Source organism: Populus euphratica, unplaced genomic scaffold (genome assembly GCF_000495115.2).
Source record: "Populus euphratica unplaced genomic scaffold, PopEup_1.0 scaffold3.1, whole genome shotgun sequence".
Lineage (NCBI taxonomy): Eukaryota > Viridiplantae > Streptophyta > Magnoliopsida > Malpighiales > Salicaceae > Populus > Populus euphratica.
This window is the reverse complement of record NW_011499847.1, coordinates 2,062,303-2,081,320: the sequence shown is the minus strand read 5'-3', so window position 1 is coordinate 2,081,320 and position 19,018 is coordinate 2,062,303. Positions and strand designations below refer to the sequence as shown.

Genomic DNA, 19,018 nt, shown 5'->3' with positions numbered 1-19,018 from the left:
TAATGATTGATGTTTGTCTGTCGATTCTTCATATTCAAATCTTACAGATTTACCCTTCCCCAAGCTACAGAAGTCATCTTGGCCTCGCCGACATAGACTTGTTTTCGTGTGTTTGTCCAGACCAAATGTTGCAATGAACGGTCGTGGGCATGGCAGAGAAGTCAAGTGTTGAGCATGCCGGTGATCCAGTTGCTGCCGCCCTTTTTAAACCAGAGGAACAAACAGTAATCCTGACCAGACTGTTGATTTTGATTGAATTGGACTTCAGAGATGCATTGAACATTTTGCTCACAACAGTAAGCAAAAACCGTATAATACAAAGCTTGTTGCCAAAAAAAAAGATAGGATTGCTTGACAAAGAAACTCAAAAGATTCAATGATTGTAAGCTAAGATATGCACATCCGTATATCTTTAACGTTGTAATTAACAAACATTAAGCAGAGTTTGTACTTATCTTTTCGCTGATTTATACTAATAAAACAAATTAATATGACCCCTGAAGAGGTCCAAACCACTTGGAATGAAATGTAGATCGATAAGAGAGCAACATTAAAAGCACCACCACAAAAATGGCAATACCCCAAGGAAAGGAGCCTGAGGAACGTGGATCTGAATCATGCTGTGAACTTCTGAGCCGATAGTAGAGCAACCAATTAGTAGAATATGAAGCCATGAATAAAATCAGGAGGATAGGCAGCAGGACAAGGAATATTTGGAGGTTGATTGCAGAGCGGTGCAACTGAGCCTTATAGCCCGTGTAATGGGAGAGCCATAACAGGGAAATGACAATGCCAAAAATAGCTAGCAATGGGAGTGGTGGAGAAGACACTGAACCCATGGCCTGGCCTGTCCACCCTTGTTTCCACTCAGGACCCCTTCTCTTAGGATAGAACCACTCCATCTCTTCTTTTCGTTTTCTTTTTTTTTACTTCTCTTATCTCTAAATTCAAGCAATTCAGTAGAGAATCTTGTTGATGCAAAGGGGTGACCGGCTTTGTTTGCTTTAATATCAAAGTTGGCTATGGAATTTTGTGCTTTGAGTGTAGAATCCTCAAAGAACTTCTTCTTTGGTCCTGCGCACTCAAGTGTTTGATAAAAAAAGGTTTTTGAACCACCTTAAAGAAGAAAATGTGATTGCTATTGGGCCTGTCTAGAAACTTCAGACCACCATTCTGGGCTAGGTCGAAATTCGAAAATGTTGTAGGCAACAGTCATGCACAACATGAAGAACATCAAATATATAATAACCACATTAAAATCCCTTTTTCATTGAGGAGATTGTGCAGTTATAAAAAAATGAAAGCGAAAAAGATACTCCAAGGTTAACAGCCATGGATAACAGAGCCCAGTGGCAGCAACAGAAAAGGAGGATCCCAAGCATAGGAGAAGTTGACAGAAGCTGATGCCTCCAGGGAACTGCCATTGATGAGTAGGCAGGTATCACCTTGCTTCGAAAGGATTGATGGGTCAATATTTTCCACTGTTTGAAACCCCATGCAAGACAACTGTATTTGGCTTTGAGCACATTGGCAGTTGTTTGCCACAGTCACGTTCCATTCTGCCTGACCACTTATTTCTTTCCCACTTCGGACTGTCCCAATGTTGATGTTGTTCAATGAGCAATCACATAATCCTGTATTTTCATTACAGCAACATTGGAAACCAAAATTAAGATGTTTTCTTCAAACCACCTCACCAGTGAAGAGCAATGCCAATTTGCAAGACAGTATCAAGAAAATGAAGCCCTCCTACTAAACTCGTGCAATCATAATCTATATGGACCCACCTGATTTGATCAATCAACAAGTGAGATGGGTTTTCAGATTCTTCTGTAGGATTAGATTTTGTGGACGAGATGAAGATATAGCACCATAATAAGATTGCTTTAGATACAGAAGGAATACAAACTCTGGTACTAAGTGACTGATGAGTAGTGCGGTTAAAGTCGTATTTCATGCTATTTTTTTGTTAGAAATAAATTAAAATAATATTTTTTAAAATTTATTTTTCATATAATAACTTCAAAACAATTTTAAACATTAAAAAAAATAATTTTAAACAAAAAAAATCCAATTTTAGACAAACCCTGTTTTGGTTCCAAATACACCCTGAATAAGATTATTCAATCTGAAATCAGGATTATATTAATTTTTTGATACACTACTCGACGATACTGTAGTACTATAATATAATTGTATTTTGTTAGTGTTTCAGGAGGGGAGAGGTAAATATATTAAGGATAGATGGAGATAAAAATATAAAATAAATATTTTGGTCCTTCTAAATCTTTTAAGATAATAATAATCAAACGATATCTTATAATCTATATTTACTAAATTATAAAGTGAGATCACATATAAATTATTTACATCCATAATAAATCTAATTGGTCTTAGACATGCTTACAATCCAATCATTGAAGCATATTCACCTTTGATCTCGAGGGAAAATGTTCATGATTGATTTTCATAGTTTCAAATTGTTATATCCACTCTACGAAAGGTAGCAATTACCGATACCAAAAAGGGCAAAAAAAAAAACTTATATTTAAATTCTATCACTTGACCCAAAAAATAAAAAAAAATAAAAATAAACCAGTATAGCGAGAGGGCATCTCCCTTTTCCAAGAAATCATGAAATCAGCTCGTAGATGTACCCAAGAACAGCATGTGTTTATAACACAGCCGAGTTGTATTCCTTTAAAAAAAAAAAAATTGATAGTAAAAAAGAAAGAGAAACATGTATTTGAGCAGGAAAAGATAGATTATTGGGACATAAAGATAGCTTTCTTACCTCTGGTAACTAGGCACAAAACAAGAGTCGCAGCAAAAGCTTTGATGAGACCTGCCATGGGCTGTGTAATCTCCTCTTCTAGATTCCTGGTTTGTGTTCTGGAGGGGAAGGAACCTCTTCTCCCTGACGACTTTGCTAGCAAGACAGTGCATGCTCAGCTACTTTCTTATTCTAAAAGTAACCAGCCAGGATAATTATGCTATGACCATAGGAGCTGATGTTGAATATATTTATTCCTCCATTGGTCCCGCCTTCCAAGGTAGTCACCACACCAATAAAGGCTGATGTTGATTTTTCTTTTTCAACTACATTTTTCTTCTAAAATTATCAGCGCTCGCCCTTTTTTATGTATTTTCTCCCTCGGGAGTTCATAGTTCATAGATAGTTTTAAACGGAGAAGACGTTTTTATATTTATTTTTTCCAGTGAAAAATTCAAAAAAAAAAATTAAACAAGAACAGTTTTTCAAAATAATAAAAGTTTCTCGGCATCCTCTTTATTTTCAGATTAAATTACTTGCCCGAAGTGCAGGTTATATATTTTTTTCAAATAAAACAATTATATGCACTGATTTTTCCTACACGTTTTTATAGTTAAAAAGTTTTTAAAAAAAATTAAAAGACTCATGTAATCAAATAAATAAATAATTATATATATGTATATATTAATAAATGAAAAAAAAAAAACAAAAACTATTTTTCTAAAATCTGAAGCGATTAACCTTAAAATATGATCAATTTTTCTAAAATAAAATTTTGAGAACCGAAGTAAATTATTAAGTGAAAAACTCTTTTGAGTACACCTGATATTATTCTGCCAGACTAATGCCTCCACGAAGGAAAAAACTGCACTTTCATGACTTGGGTTTGAACCCAATAAACGATAATTTAAACAAGGAAACAAGTTTTCACATTCGTAACTTGGGTTTGAACCGTAGAATATATAAATTAGCGAAGCTTATTATATAAATTAATCACATGTACTGGATTCTGGTTTAATGCCAGCCCAACAGTTTGCTTTTTCAATTTCTTCTTCTTTCAAGGTCTTACTAGTTAATACATTTAGTACAAGGAACACGAGCGTTGCATAGTGCTGTGGCCATTTCAGCAATTCCTTTTGTTATACAGGTAATGTTCAGCCAGGGGAAATGTTCTAGGTAACGAACAAGTGTTAAGAACATGCTGACGCATATCTGTCTTTTCTATACCTGCTGAGTCGAAGACAGACACGTATGGCAAATGCTGGTCGGCATTCAGCATTTGAGTTCCTAGGACTACTTTGCACATCAAAAAGAAATCACGAAAAGAAGAAGTTGTACCAAAAGGTAAGTGGGCTTCATCGAGATCACAAGCATCAACCTGATTTATGTTTTATGCCTTATCAAATGAAAGCTAAAGCGAAGGGGCTTGTTTCTTTTTAGGATTCGGAAAAAAAAAATGGATAAATCATCAAAACTCCATTTAATAAGACTAACTCATGGGTTGATTACAGTAAGCTTCAAACTGAAGCAGCTCCTTTTTGCCCTTTATTTGCTAATGTTTCCAATACCAACTCAACTTCATAGAATTAAGCAGCAACTTTCTTGAATGTTACAGAATTGACAATGGTAGCAAACTCGGGGCCCTGCATTACGGAAAATCGCAGTGTCATTGTAAATACCTACCAAATTCAATGTGATGGAGAGTATACCAGGTACTTTAATAGTTTAATGGCTGCAAGACAGGTTTTTCATTCTGATAATTAAATTTTGAAGCAAATGGTTAATGGCAGAAGCATACCTTCAAGGATGCACCACCAACAAGGAAACCATCAATATCTTCTTGCTTTGCAAGTTCAGCACAATTGCCTCCATTTACAGATCCTGAAAAGGAAATTCAGTTGTAATTAGATTATGAGCAACACAAGTGAACAAGATCTACAGAAGGAGGCTATTGTGAGAAGATCAGAAGAACTGATACATTCAAACCAAAGTAACAGTTTATAAGTGGTGACAAACAGTGAGCCAAACCATTAACTTGACTTTATGACAATGGTTCACAACTGAATATTGGTATGGATTAGCCTCCAATTAGAACCAACATAGCCAATCCAACCCTGCAGGTTATGATACTGCCCCCTTTTGCCATAGTCTAGCAGGAAAAGGTGAAGAAGAAAAGCTCCTTATACCTATTCATTTGCAAGTTCATACATTCTTTGCCATAATCTAAGCAAGAGAACTGACAGGTAAAATTTCAACATAGACAAAGTGAAGTACCTCCATAGATAATACGTGTTTTTGACGCAACTTCTGCCGAGACATTGTTTTTAAGCCAATCACGGATAGCTACATGCACTTCCTGAGCCTGCACAGGTGTGGCCACCACACCAGTACCAATAGCCCACACAGGTTCATATGCAATAACAATATTATCCCAGCTGGGCACAGCATCTACAGGTAGATAATGACACTACTGGTGTTAGGACATAGTAGTAACATTTTAATCTAACATCTCATATTACAAGAGAAAGAAACATCAGCAATAACCTGCAAATGCCTTTAGTTGCTGATAACAAACATCAAAAGTTTTCCCTGCTTCTCTTTCTTCTAGCAGTTCACCAATACAAGCAATTACCCCAAGACCCTGGCTTAAGGCATAAGCTGCCTTCTTTCCTATAAACTGAAGTTAGCAAAATTTCTGTGAGGTTCTGCATATATCACATTGTAGCAAAAGGAATTATTATTCCCTTACGGCCCCTGGAAAACCAAGTACTTTAAATTTTCACCTGATTATCTTCGCCAATTATATGCCTACGCTCAGAATGCCCAAGAATAACCCACTTGCAGCCGATATCTTTCAATTGTTCCACACTGCAAATAAATTAAAGAATCATTGTGAAGTCACCGGGAGAAGAGCAATAGCATAGAAGCCTCATATAGGTTTAAGCTATAGAACAGAATAACCATTGCTTATAATTCCTGCTCCATTCAGTATTAGCACTGTGCTAAGAAAACCTCAGGGATGTGAGTGAGCTAAATTTAACTTGCACTTGATGAATGTAGCCTAAAACAATGAATGAATGAATGATGGACTCAAAAAGAATTTCTCTTTGGATGAGATGTCCAACCATGCCCAAAAATCATGGAGCAGAGTGCAATTAATCACCCATGCATGATGCATTTAATTTGTAAAACATAAAGCGCTAAAAAGGTTTTTTCTACGATAAAGTTGGTTTCATTGGTGTTTTAAACAAATTGAGTACCAGTTGCCACCCCATTCAAACATAGTGATAATTGGGAGAGGAGGGGGCTAGCAAACCTGATTTCTCCTGTGAAAGCCCCACCTTTACTGACCCAAGAGTTTTGAGCTGCTATCTCAATTCTGTCAGTTAAGGAAGACTTCACCTGATCGATGTAAACAAAGGGAGGTGCTACAACAACATCTGCACAACTCACAGTAAAAATGAAAACCTAAGAACCTTTTAGCAGCTAGATTAAATTTTCGCCTTGAAAAAAATATATAAAAGAAGATTATATAGATTCCATGATATAGAGATCCCCTCCCTACCAAGAACAAAGGGGCACACTCACCACTATCAAAACCCCATGTCTAAATAAGTTTGAAAACTACGGTACAACTTGAAATGTGAGTCCATTGACGGTACAAGTTAGTCTAAACAACAATAAGAAATGAATGCCCGACTTGGTAGCAAACAGCAGAGACATTCCTAAAACACAAGAAAATATTAACTCACCGACATCAGACTCCAGCTTCGTGCTGTTCAAGTCTGAAACAAGCTTGGTAATGGATTCTTTTGTTCCATTCTGAATACAGAAACATAGACGAAAACTGGATCAGAATAAAAATTAAAAATCTAAGAAGTCATCCAGTACCTATTTATCTCATTGCATAAAAGACACTGGCAGAACAATGTCCAAACTACAAACAAAGGCATAAGAATTTAAACAGTGCCCTTTTTTTCTTTTTTAATAATCAAGGGCATTTCCAATTTAATTAGTGACCATAAGAATAATTAATGGTAAAAGTTGAGAAAAAAGAGATAACAACAAGAAATCAGTGAGAAAGTAGAAAAGGAAAGTACTTACACATTTCCAATTTCCTCCAACAAAGAACTGCAAGCATTAGAAATAGGAAAATCAATTAACCAATAATCAAGTGGAAGAATCGATCATGCTAAAAAAAAATATGGAAGATCATAAAAAAGAAAGTATACAAAAAAGTGAAGAGTTTCATAGAGAGAACCAGCACTCTTTTTATGCTAAACAGTCAAATTTCCATTAATAATAATAAAAAAAAACCTTCGATTTTATTATTCTCAGAACAATATAGCAAAAGAATTTACAGTAACCTCACCTACTGCCAACCGAAAAATGAAAAGGAATAAATAAATAAATAAGGTAAAGGTTATAAATATTATTGATAGTTAATGAAGCGAAATCTAGAGGAGACAGGGGCATTGGGTAAAGAAGCAAGATGTGGAAAAAGAAAAGTTAAAAACGCACCGTTCCAGTGCCAGCCATGGCAACAACGCTTTTAAGAGGTTTTCGGGGAGAACAGAAGCGAAGAAAAGACTGGGAATGAGAGTTGCTGCTGTTGTTGCTGCTGCTGCTGTTTGGACATAAACGGCGAAGACCAGAGAACTCAGGTGCGCAATACGAAGTGGCGGATTTTGGACCTGAAAGTGAGGTGGAGAGCATTGCCATGGCTGCTAAAGTCAAGCTTTTTGGATTTTTTTTTTTAAAAAAGAAATCTGTTCTGTAACTGTTTGCAGGAGTGATGGAGCTGATGGGAGGCGAAAGAAGCAGGCAGGCAGGTTCGAAGCTGTGGTTGCTGTGTTGATGCTCTGTGTTCGTGGGTTTATCGTTTGTTGTGAGGTGGATAGTTGTTCGTTGCACGCGACTTTCCAGAGCGTGCGGGTTTAAACCTTTTCTTTTCCTTCCTTCTTGTTTGTTTTAACTGCATTTTGAGGTGGCTGGGAGCGCTACCCGACAATGGTTTTTAAACTTTTAAATTTTTTTAATTTTTAATTATTTTTATTATTTAAATGTGTTGATATTAAAATAAAAAATTATTTATTTAATATATTTTAAAATAAAAAATACTTCAATAAATATTTTTTACTGCCTATCCAAACATCTTCTTTATTAATTGGACTTGGAGGATAAGATAATTTTTGCTATTTTTTTAATAATGATTGTATGATTTTTGCTAATTTTTTATTAATGATTGTTTCAAAAAAGTATTGTTCTAGATATATTAAATTTAATTTAGTAAGGATAAATTAGTGGAGTAGCATCATCATCTCTCAATATTTTCAAATAAATAATATTGATCTTTTTATTATGAGTATGTTTAGTTTTATTTTAATAGACTTTTTTTTGTTGGCTATTTAATTTAATCCTTTTTAAATAATCAGGGTTTAATTTGAATTTTATCACTAAATTAAAAAAAAATAAAGAAATAAAATATGCTATCATCAAGAGTTTTTTTATAGTGTGGTTGAAGTTAATTCTTAAAGTATTTTTTAATATATTAAAATAATATTTTTTATTTTTTAAAAAATATTTTTAATATTTTTATATTAAAATAATTTTAAAAATAATAAAAATAATAATTTAAACTAAGAAAAAAAATGGAAACACAGCCGAGCGGAATTAGACAAGTAATTGAAGTAGTAATAATTTTTTGGTTGTTGAAATGTTTCACGCGCTTGGGGTGCGCGGGGTTAAGGATTCAAGCTAACCATGACGGAGGTGCCCCTGAGAAGACATTATTGGCCCGGTATGAAACTTTTTAAGAAACGACTACGAGTCTACTGCGTGTCCTAGCAGCCATAGCGACGTCGTTCTCACCTTCACGAGTCGTATGTGATATTTGCTTGCTCTTCGCCACTGAGCGTCTTTCCTTCTGCCACGTGGTTTAACGGAGAAAAGTAAAGGATATGCAATGGATAAAACGCGGTGGGTCTAAAAATGAGAATCTGTGGTGAAGGCATCTGGGACCGTACACGTGGATATTTCGTCCATGATTGTACCACACATACACAAACCAGTCTTGAGGTTTTTTTTTTTTTTTTTTCTCTCTGATTAAGACAGTCTTGAGATTCGATAAATGGATGTAGAGGTTAAATACGATCTATCCCAATAAAATAAAATAAATAAATTTTAAAAATTATATATAATAAAATTATTTAACTTGGTATCTTGGACATAAAATATAATAAAAAGTTAAGAAAAATAGGCTTGAGCATAATAGTTTAAACTTAGCAGGGATGCAGGCTAGAAGCTGAAACTCATGTCAGGCGTGCATCTCAGTATTTTATATAGGTCCGGCAGTGCATCCTAAACTCAAAATTCCATGAATTTTTTCAAGATTCGTGCATATTCCTCCCAATATTTTATATTGGTTTAAAACACAGTATTTTATAAATAAAATACAACTTAAAATGTAACATGAGTAAATTAATACTTTAGACTTTTATTTTCACAAAAAAAATAAAATTTATAGGCTATAATTATATTATAAATAATTAAAGTTAAAACATTTACAATATGAATATAAAGCATTTCTCTTTATAATATTATTTTTTTTTTCCATAGATTTATTGGTTTTACCATCAAAGATCTAAATGTTTATCAAATTTAATTTTTTGTGGGTACAAGTTATTAATTACTTGGCTTGTTATATATCATCTGTTACTGTCATGACTTATAATTACTTGATTTTTCAGATACCACCTGCTACTATTAAATTTATTGATCATTTGACTTATAGATATTACTTGTTATCAATTATCACTCCTCTTGATTTTTTATACCAAGTCATTAAATACTTTAATTATAAAAAATAAATCAAATTGCTTAAACTATAAAATCGGTTAATTGTCAAATACGTTGATTTTATTTCTAAATATTTTGAATTTAAAAACTTTTCAAAATTGTTTAATTATGTTTTTTCATCACGGAGACAAAACAAAACTTTTTTGTTATTATTTAGGGACATAAAAATCTAAATAGAGATAATTGAGAGTATTTTCTTATTCTTTTTATTTAAAATTAGATGCTAACAGTGCTATCATACTAAGGCACAAGACAAGATTGTGAGATAATCCTAATATCAAAGTATTTTTGAAGTAGGTGGATGAGTAGGTGATTCACCTAACCTTTAATATTTTATTAAATGTAGCTAGCAGAATGGTGAATTCTGGAGATGGCAAAGGGGATCCGGGAACACGAGGCCTTCCATTGATCGGTTAAAATCGCATGGAGGAGGGACTAGAATTTCAGGTAGCAGCAAGAATGGGATCAATGTATAGTTTTTTTATTGAATCACCAAGAAAAATGATTAATAAATACATTTATATGTATAATAGAAAAGAAAATCACAAAAGAATTGATAAAACAAATCAAAATACACTAATATCTCCATTATAACAATGGCAAGGAATCCAAGAATGTCCTGCCACTTGTTGGTGGTGTCATGTTAGCGGGAAAAAAGGGGAAACCAGCCTATCCTCGTTGAAGTTTCATAGAAATCCAAGAAAAACAGTTGAGACGGTTGAGACAATGAGATCACATCAGCCTCCTCTTTTGTCTTTGCTTCAAGCATTATCTTGGCAAAAGAGTCCGAACTGAAAACAGAATCCTAAACAAACATTGGTAATAACTGGCGATGACAAAATGGAAGATATCAAACCAGGCGCCATTCCCACCACTCCCTCAGCTCAAAGCATTCTTTTCCACACGTTAATGGCAAAAAGATCTAACCCGGTGAGTGTGTATTCTTCTCCAACCAACATTGAAGATGACTAAGATAAGGGGTCCACTGAGTAAATAGATATCAGACAACGACTTCAACTAACCATGAACAAACAGAACCGGTCGTAGGTTAAGAACCACTTGGGCAATGATTCAAGTACTCTGTTTAATAAAAGAAATTAAAAAATAAATAATGTATACTTACTGATTATATTTTATGAACTGAAAATTACCCCCATTTAATAAAAGAATCCAATTACAAAATACAGATTGTCAATACCTCACTTGTTATATATACATACAAAAACAATAATTAAATATTTCTTAAATATCTTGATAGATTTTATTTATAAATTATAATATTGCCAAAAATTTCTACCAACCTTAAACCAGCCAACGTATGCCGCTCTTGATTGCACTTGAAAAGTGACAATGGTGGAACCAGAATTAATTCTGGCAAGGTGTAGATTATAGTACTATATTTGAGAGTAGTAGAGTATTTTTTATTTGAAAATTATTAAAATAATATATTTTTTAATTTTTAAAATTTTTTTTTAATTCCCCCCGCATCAAAACAATTAAAAAAATAATTTGCATCAAAAATTTTTATTTTTAAATTTTGATAAATTAAAAAAATAATTTGCATAAAAAATTTTTATTTTTAAATTTTGATAAAAGCAATTTTAGATTTGGGGTTTCAGATTTTTGTTTAGGAGACCTTCTTTCTGAAAGGGCCAGGTGGGATTCCAAACTTCGAATATTAGTTACTGTGACAAGCGAATCTCCTCCTCGGGAATGGTTAGGATATTCAAGTTTAACCAAAGACACATCTATATCGGCAAATTTGAGGTGAGCATACAGTGAAGTCCGTTTCAGCACTCGACGACAAAGACTACGGTCCTCGGGCCCGTTTGCAACGCAGTATCCCGACTTGAAACCTGCCGGACCCTTTCCTTTCTATGAATTAGCCCGTACTCAGGGGCTATTTATTTTTTGCAGAGTTGAAACCAGGTGTTTCATGATTTTTACACAAGGCAACCCAAGTATCCTTTTCTTCACTCAAGTCTCTGGTCTGCTCATGCAATCTGATTGCAGGACCATCAGCACTGCGCTTGTATCACCGCCCATAATTAAATGTCATTACAATTCTCCCTAACCCAGACAGCCCATCTTATCCAATGCCCTTCACCTTAGATGATAATACCAGAGCATCGCAGATACAAGTAAGCTAAGAACATTAGCTGAGACCCTCGTCACCACTCCACTCAATTGGTTCAAAGCCAAAAGGCGTGCATATGTCTATGCAAGAATATCAGAAATCCAAGGACAATCACATTAGGAATCGGTCAATGTTGCAAAAATGCGATACAAAATCTATAATAGATGAAAACAGAGGTAGTAACCAAATATCTTTGCATATTGAGATCGATATCCAAGCTTCCCTACATTATATTGTTCATCCTACTGGACTTCATTAAAAAGTTGTTCTTAACTATTTACTTAGCAATGCACATACAATTAGGATGGAGTCATTACACAGAATATTGACTTCCTTAAATATCCCCACGTCACTTCATTAAATAATTTCTTATGACAGTCGTTTACATACAGACGTGGGTGATGAACCACCATGCAAACTTGCCTTCCTTACAATCAATGAGGTCTCGCACTTACATTTGGTTTTAACCGCACTTAAGGATTGTTCCTGTCCTTAAAAACAAAAAGTGGCAAACATGATCCCAACCAACGTCCCTGGAAGTTTCTTCAATTAACGTAAGCATCCAGCCTTCAATAAAAAAAAGGACTCAGTACAGAGACATTTAGAAACAGAAGGGATTAGAAACTAGTATACAGAGCAGTGAAATGAAAGAAAGAAAAAATTAATGAAGAAAGCAGATTGCATTTAATAAATCACAAATGGAAATGGCTGATGAGTATGCAGAAGTTGGAAACAACGTAACTCATTAATTCTTTCATTTGTCTATATCATTGACATTTGTGCTGCCAACTACACTGTTGGATGAACTATCCTGTACACTACGAGAAGAAGAACATCTACTTGAAGAACTCTCTTTCGTAACACTGCTTTCCTTCCCCATGGATTTTTTAGATTTTCTTTGTACTGAAGTTAAGTCCTGCAAAAATTATTATATTAATTAATATACAATTACTAATAATGAAGTGTAAGACGTTTCCAATTCTTGTGTCTCTCAGAAGTCATAACTAATCTGTAAGGCTGCTGCAATTTACCTGATCTGCTGTGGATCCCGGAGTCTTCAATTCCAGGTCCGTGGTAACATCATTAGAATCCTCGCTTTTCTCAACCTTGCTCTCTCCTGAAGATTTATTCTTTGAATCCTGTTTGACTGAAACGTGGGACCGACTAGCAGACTGTGCTAGAGAAGAAACATGCTGGGTGGACTGCTGATCAAACAGGGTGTTAGGGGCTATGTATGGAACAAAAGTTGAACAATGGTTATGAATGACTGCAGGATTCTGATTTCCATAAAAGGGGTATGGCTGCATGGACGGATGCATTGGAATTGGACCGGGAGGCATTGGCACTGGCATGGGAAAGGGATAAGATGGTGGGGCCATCATAACAGAGTGATCCATGGCAGCCCATGGGTATGTAGCCCTGAGCTGTTGCTGACACTGAATATTAAGATTCTCAACATCTGATTTAAGAGATGCCTTCTCTTCTCTAAGGTCATTTTTTTCTAGCGTCAACTGTTTGTGAAACATAGCAAGATTAAGAATACTATGCCAATCATCATCATGACTACAAAAATACAGAAATTGAAAGATTACCTCACGAGACTCTTCACTCAATGCAGCATGCTCAGCCTTGAGTTTGTCAACTTTCGAAGTCAAATCCTTCAGCAGCAGAACTGTGTCAGCTAGAATGGTTGCTTTGTCATTTTTGGGTCTATCAGGATCTGTAATCATAATCACCACATGGAGATCAAAAGGACATAACCACATACCACTAACAACCCATTCTGATTGTAATCATCTGATGCTTCAATATAATAAACCAATTCACAAAAAATTTATCTACAATTTAAAAGACCCTTTAAGTGATCTATAATATCAAATTTTGTTTTCATTTGAAAAAGGCGAGGTGAACAACCATGCCATGTCCAACCCCTCAATCTTCATAATACAAGCAAGCAATACATTCAACAACTAGTACACAAGTAAATAAAAGCTAAGTATTCAGAACTTGTAGCTATCAGTAGCTTTCTTCCAAATCGACAGAGATAAACATGCATATTTCAAACCCATCCTAAGTCTTGAAAACATAACACAACTCTTACATTGCAAAATCAATCAATACAGTATCCATCCAATCACTAATCATGGCAAAAATAAGCGTCTAATCTACTCACAGACTTAATAAATCCGGTAATAAAAAGACAAATTACTTTCATTAAAATTATAGGACAATATACAAAAGCATTGAGTATTTACCTAGGGTATTTCCCAATTCAACAAAATGCTCATTCAATCTATCCCTCCTCAATTTTTCACGGTCCGCCTTTTGAATTTTCCTAGCAGCTACACTATCTTTAAGCTCTGCCTCGCTACGAAAAATAAAAATGCAGTAAAGCAAACACAATTGCACATATTCCAATTAAGAAAAAATTAACAAGCAAAAAAAAATAAAACCTAGTTAACCAGCTTCAACAATTCGTCCAATTGAATAAAGAAAACCTAGTTAATCAGCTTCAACAGTTCGTCGATTGGAATAAAAATTATTTAGAGAGTACCTAGATATCGGGTCGGTGTGACTGGACGGCACGTGCCGCGGGACAGGAGGAGGAGGATTGAAGTCGGTGCATGGATTCATCAGTGGATTCTGAGAGAGCGCCAAATAATCAATAGCTTATCTGCTGTTCCAAAGTAGTATGAATTTATGATAAACCTTATATGAGACTCATTAGAGAGTTAAATGATAATCACGTGACTGGATCTGTTCATGGGCTGTGCTACCCGTCTAGGCCCGACTGAAAATGGACAGGCCTGGGAAGGGATTTTTAGCCCGCATGCCCGGCTCGACATCAAACCGGATTTTGCATTTACAAAATAATGGTTAGATGGGACCACAAAAGTAACCTGCGGCTTGAGTGCTTGACTGATGAGACATTGCAAAGGTTTTTTTTAAAAAAAAAAGATCACACAGTACGCGTGGTTCGTCTGAGTACACGACACGTCGTCTTTTGGTACTTTAAAAAATAATCGAAACCAAAGGTTCTTCAACTGAAGCAAAAGTCATATGATCAAACGGTAACAATTACTCCTGTATAATTCTACATTAAACCACCACCTACCATATCACCACCTACCATATCCCTATGTAAAATAAATACCAAATCGCCTCACCACCTCCCAACTCCCTATGTAAAATAAATACCAAATCGCCTGGCGGTTTAATTTCATTCTCTCTCAACCAAAAAATCCCGTATTTTGAGAAACAGAACCCGAAAAGTGAAGATGTCGGGCATGGGAGACGGGTACGTGGGCACGGCCCAAGACGCCGTGAGGATCCGGCGGTTACAGAAGCAGAGAGAAGCTGAACGCCTTAAAATCCAAGAGCTCAAAACCAAGTCTGCCTCCGATAATGGCCAGCCTGGTCTCCTCCAATTCGGGTCAAGTACATCCGAAGTAAATTTCTAGGGTTTCCTGAAAAACAAATCTCATTTCTTAGGGTTTTAATCATTTTTAGCTGAATAATTGTTAGTTAACAGCGATGATGTTTGTTTTGATGATTATCCGGGTTTAATTTGTTCTTTCAGATTCTTGAGACTGCATTTAAGAAGGAAACTGTGGGTTTGGTTACAAGAGAACAGTACGTGGAGAAGGTAATAACGTTTATTAATTTCTTTTCTTTTCCTTTTAATTTCGCTCTTTTGTTAATGTTAATGAAAATGTTGACATGCTTGAGAAATGTTGTTGCTGTTGTTGTGATGTGGGTTTATACAGAGGGTTAATATTCAGACCAAGTTTGAAGAAGAAGAGAAGGAGAAACTAGAAAAGCTACGAAAAGAGTGAGTTTGATTACTGCGCTTTTTTTTTTTTTTTTTTGGGTTTTGAATATGAATGTCTGTGAAGATTGATATGTTTGTATTGCCAGGGAGGAGGATCTTCAGTTGCAGAAGCGTAAAAAGAGGAAGTTTAAGGGGAGTTCTAAGTTGTCTTTTGCGGATGATTTTGAGAATGGAAGTGACGAAGAGGATGGTGAAAACAGTAAGAAATCACATGATTTGGCGTAGTAAGCTATTTACTTTGTGTATTATTATCTGGATATGCGTCGGCTGCATTTTTTGGGTAAAAAATGCCTTTTGTTTTGACTAGAGCATTTGCAGTCAAGTTGTACTGCATCGAAGTGCTGGATATTCTAATTCTGTAATGGGCATTTGCAGTCAAGTTGTACTGCATCGACCTTTCTAACTGGTTGTTGACTGTCCTATTATCGGTCTTTTGGCATACAGTTCACCTTATATTTTATCGGTAGCTGTTAAGGAATCAGGTTGTTTAGATGGGTTGAAAAGGCTTACATTGAATTTTCATCATGATCAAATCACATTGTGTGTATGTTGAAAGTGCTTGCTCCTGGCATTTAAATCGTGGTCCTGTGTTTATTTTTAGAAAGAGCGAACATGAATAATAATATTCTGGAGCAATAGAGTAGCCATTGTTTTGTTATGTGTATGCGAGAAATTTGGATTGTCGTATACATGCAGAACTCACTTTGTAATTTTTTTTCACCTTGCTGCTATGAACTTTGTTTGATTTTACGTGTATCCTTCTTTTCAGTAGCAATAGGAACTGGACTACAAATTTTACGTTTTAACCTCAAAACTTCTCTTTTATCAATGCTGTCAGAAACCTCAGAGCCAAAGAATTTAGCGCGGGGGAAATTTGGAAAAGATCCCACTGTTGAAACAAGCTTTTTGCCTGACAGGTGTAATATTTTTCCCTCACCCTCCTTCCTTCGTTCTACCTCTCTCTGTCCTTCCATGCACCTTCTACTTTGAAAGGCTTTTGCATGGACTTGGAACTAACATATGAGCTTAGGGGTGCTGAGGATGCTGTTTCAGTGAGCGAGAGGCAGAGGAGCAAGCTGAGCGTGAAAGGCTGCGGAAACAGTGGCTTCGTGAACAGGAACAGATTCAAAGTAATTATTTTCCTGAACCTCTTCTATTTAACATGGATCCATTGAAACTCACTTTGTGCCAAATCAATTTTCTCTAATGTTTCAGATGAGCCCCTTGAAATCACTTACAGCTACTGGGATGGAGCGGGCCATAGAAGAGTGATCCAGGTTAGTGTGACTTCTCTTCACTTTTCAATCTTTTGGCATGCTTTCAATTTCTTTTTCTCAGTATTGGTAAAATGTTTTTCTTATCCCTTTTCTTATTAATTCATCGTTGGCTTACTGTTTTATCTTTTAGGTTCGTAAAGGTGATGCCATAGGAGAGTTTCTTCGGGGAGTTCAGCAGCAACTTGCGCCAGAGTTCAGAGAAATCAGGACTACTTCTGTGGAGAATTTGCTTTATGTGAAAGAGGATCTTATCATTCCTCATGTGAGATAATTATTAAGTTTGACTTTCAACTACAATTTTTGCACTTGCTATCTTGAATTCATGCTAACAAATTTATAACATTTTTTGTGGCTGTGGAATTTCAGCAACACAGTTTCTATGAGTTGATCGTTAACAAAGCAAGGGGAAAAAGTGGACCGGTAAGGCAAATTTCCCACTTTCTAACTATCCATTGTGTAGCCAATAAGAAAAAAATGAAGAATTAGGCATGGTGGCTATTTGGACAATCTGATTACTGATATTTTCCCTGCCTTCTTATTTTTGTATTGACTTGAACCGTATAAGAATTGAAAAACAAATTTAATGGTTGGTTTTGGAAATTGTTCTTTTCATTAACAAAAACCTAACAGGGAAAGTGCTGCAAGCACGTTGGTCCTGGCCTACTCAATCACATCTTTCTTGCAAACCAGGATTCTTTTACTAAGATTGTTGGTGCTTTCAAAAGAGAACTGCCAGTTCTTCTTAGCGTAATTTCTCATAAGTGGAGAGCTTGAGCTAGGTCAAGCTTGCATCTGGTGTTATAAAGTTTATTTCACGAACTTAATTTGAATTATTATGTTTTATTCTTTTACTTTGACCAGCTCTTCCACTTTGATGTGCACGAGGATGTGCGAACAATTGCTGATGCAACCATAGAGAAGGATGAGGTATGTCTTTCTTGATACCATCTTTTTGTTGTTTCTATATTGATTTCCCCCTTTATAATGCGCCTAATTATGTTGTCTAAACATACTTGCTTAAACTACCATGCTTATCTGGTCTTTGTTCTTGAACAGTCCCATGCTGGTAAAGTTGTTGAGAGGCACTGGTATGAAAAGAACAAACACATCTTTCCTGCTTCGAGATGGGAGGTTCTCTCTCTCTCTCTCTCTCTCTCTGTTTGTTTGCATGTGCACATAACTTGCATGCATGTTTTGTTTCTGCACTCATGTTTCACATTCTGTACGGTGTTTGTGGTATAGCTGCCACTAATGTGGTGGAGCCAGGGGCAGGTTTAAGGATCAGTTTTCACCTTAAGTTCTTTCCATTTTCATTTGCGGTTGTGGCAGATATATGATCCGACAAAGAAGTGGGAGCGTTACACCATCCACGGGGATTGATAAGATAGCCTAACATGGTTGCTGCCATTTTTCCAAAGTTCGTTCTCGAAAGGGGAAGTGGAAGTTAGTGTCAAATTCTCGGGCTGAACTTTAGCACCTGTTGTGTAAGTTTAGATAATGAGTTAGATATTTAATACTTCACTGTGGCAGTTCTCGTTTAATTTTTGGAAGCGAGTGTGTGGAGTTGCAACATGTAGTCATGAATTTATTATTGTTTTTAGTTTACATAAATATGATAAGTATTTTCCTGCTCCATGAATTCCGAAGAAGTAAGAAAATAGTTGGCTGAAATTTACTTTGAAGGAGAGAATAAAGAATTGCAGTAAAACATGACGTTAGGATTGTTGTTGTTTTGAAAAAAAGGGGTTATGATTGGTATAATTTCCTTCCATTATTACAATACGAAAGGCAAATCCAAGTAGATCCTGGTGTGTACTGGAGATCGTCTCTTTCAAAATTTCAAAAAGATCTCATGCGATTAAAAATTTAGCTTGCGGGTTTCCATCTCTGAGGATGGATAGTGTTTATCTAATCTTACTTTCTTTTTTATTAAAAAGTTAAATAAAATTGTATAAATTAAGGGATGTTCATCAAGCCATAACAAAGTGGTTTTGATATTAAAGATGTTCTTTTTCCGAAAAACTTTTGAGATATAATTGTATCGTATAAATGGTTTCTTTCTTATAATTTTTTGCTAAAAGTTTCTCAAGTAAGATCCTTTTTTTTATGTTTCTTTTTATTCATATCATGTCCGGATAAAC

The 19,018-nt window shown here is 35.4% G+C and overlaps 4 protein-coding genes across 5 annotated transcripts; 1 reads left to right on the top strand and 3 right to left on the bottom strand.

Moving 5' to 3' along the window:
• Nucleotides 1–351: 351 nt before the first annotated feature.
• LOC105141288 (uncharacterized) lies at nucleotides 352–3,002 on the bottom strand. Its single transcript, XM_011048476.1, has 2 exons — nucleotides 2,795–3,002; nucleotides 352–1,634 (listed from the first exon to the last, which is right to left on the bottom strand). The coding sequence occupies exons 1-2, from the start codon at nucleotides 2,850–2,852 to the stop codon at nucleotides 1,324–1,326; spliced, it is 369 nt and encodes a 122-aa protein (XP_011046778.1). The 5' UTR covers nucleotides 2,853–3,002; the 3' UTR covers nucleotides 352–1,323.
• Nucleotides 3,003–4,127: 1,125 nt separating this feature from the next.
• LOC105141298 (triosephosphate isomerase, chloroplastic) lies at nucleotides 4,128–7,636 on the bottom strand. The gene is made up of 9 exons (XM_011048485.1): nucleotides 7,295–7,636; nucleotides 6,878–6,904; nucleotides 6,526–6,595; nucleotides 6,090–6,213; nucleotides 5,557–5,641; nucleotides 5,318–5,450; nucleotides 5,048–5,221; nucleotides 4,572–4,654; nucleotides 4,128–4,416 (listed from the first exon to the last, which is right to left on the bottom strand). Exons 1-9 carry the CDS (start codon nucleotides 7,493–7,495, stop codon nucleotides 4,360–4,362), a joined length of 954 nt encoding a protein of 317 aa, XP_011046787.1. The 5' UTR covers nucleotides 7,496–7,636; the 3' UTR covers nucleotides 4,128–4,359.
• Nucleotides 7,637–11,931: 4,295 nt separating this feature from the next.
• On the bottom strand, nucleotides 11,932–14,612 carry LOC105141309 (transcription factor bHLH121-like). 2 transcript variants are annotated; one of them, XM_011048501.1, is made up of 6 exons: nucleotides 14,323–14,612; nucleotides 14,024–14,136; nucleotides 13,361–13,488; nucleotides 12,800–13,279; nucleotides 12,505–12,684; nucleotides 11,932–12,340 (listed from the first exon to the last, which is right to left on the bottom strand). In XM_011048501.1, exons 1-5 carry the CDS (start codon nucleotides 14,400–14,402, stop codon nucleotides 12,523–12,525), a joined length of 963 nt encoding a protein of 320 aa, XP_011046803.1. In that variant the 5' UTR covers nucleotides 14,403–14,612; the 3' UTR covers nucleotides 11,932–12,340; nucleotides 12,505–12,522. The 2 variants fall into 2 exon arrangements, with proteins under 2 accessions (XP_011046803.1, XP_011046795.1); XM_011048493.1 differs by having other exon boundaries at nucleotides 11,932–12,335; nucleotides 12,511–12,684.
• A 331-nt stretch (nucleotides 14,613–14,943) lies between these two features.
• On the top strand, nucleotides 14,944–18,510 carry LOC105141324 (protein XAP5 CIRCADIAN TIMEKEEPER). Its single transcript, XM_011048509.1, has 12 exons — nucleotides 14,944–15,217; nucleotides 15,349–15,414; nucleotides 15,536–15,600; nucleotides 15,687–15,799; nucleotides 16,439–16,517; nucleotides 16,654–16,730; nucleotides 16,816–16,877; nucleotides 17,008–17,139; nucleotides 17,244–17,297; nucleotides 17,739–17,804; nucleotides 17,934–18,008; nucleotides 18,207–18,510. The coding sequence occupies exons 1-12, from the start codon at nucleotides 15,047–15,049 to the stop codon at nucleotides 18,255–18,257; spliced, it is 1,011 nt and encodes a 336-aa protein (XP_011046811.1). The 5' UTR covers nucleotides 14,944–15,046; the 3' UTR covers nucleotides 18,258–18,510.
• The last annotated feature ends 508 nt before the right edge of the window (nucleotides 18,511–19,018 follow it).

Coding starts and splice junctions, on each gene's coding strand:
- LOC105141288 (XM_011048476.1), bottom strand. CDS start 2,852: ATGGCAGGTCTCATCAAAGCTTTTGCTGCGACTCTTGTTTTGTGCCTA. Junction 1,635..2,794: donor TTTGTGCCTAGTTACCAGAG/GTAAGAAAGCTA, acceptor ATGAAAATACAG/GATTATGTGATTGCTCATTG.
- LOC105141298 (XM_011048485.1), bottom strand. CDS start 7,495: ATGGCAATGCTCTCCACCTCACTTTCAGGTCCAAAATCCGCCACTTCG. Junction 5,451..5,556: donor TAATTGGCGAAGATAATCAG/GTGAAAATTTAA, acceptor TGCTAACTTCAG/TTTATAGGAAAGAAGGCAGC. Junction 4,655..5,047: donor AACACGTATTATCTATGGAG/GTACTTCACTTT, acceptor TTTCCTTTTCAG/GATCTGTAAATGGAGGCAAT.
- LOC105141309 (XM_011048501.1), bottom strand. CDS start 14,402: ATGAATCCATGCACCGACTTCAATCCTCCTCCTCCTGTCCCGCGGCAC. Junction 14,137..14,322: donor CACACCGACCCGATATCTAG/GTACTCTCTAAA, acceptor TATTTTTCGTAG/CGAGGCAGAGCTTAAAGATA. Junction 12,685..12,799: donor CGGGATCCACAGCAGATCAG/GTAAATTGCAGC, acceptor TAATTTTTGCAG/GACTTAACTTCAGTACAAAG.
- LOC105141324 (XM_011048509.1), top strand. CDS start 15,047: ATGTCGGGCATGGGAGACGGGTACGTGGGCACGGCCCAAGACGCCGTG. Junction 15,800..16,438: donor CGAAGAGGATGGTGAAAACA/GTAAGAAATCAC, acceptor CAATGCTGTCAG/AAACCTCAGAGCCAAAGAAT. Junction 17,140..17,243: donor AGGATCTTATCATTCCTCAT/GTGAGATAATTA, acceptor GTGGAATTTCAG/CAACACAGTTTCTATGAGTT.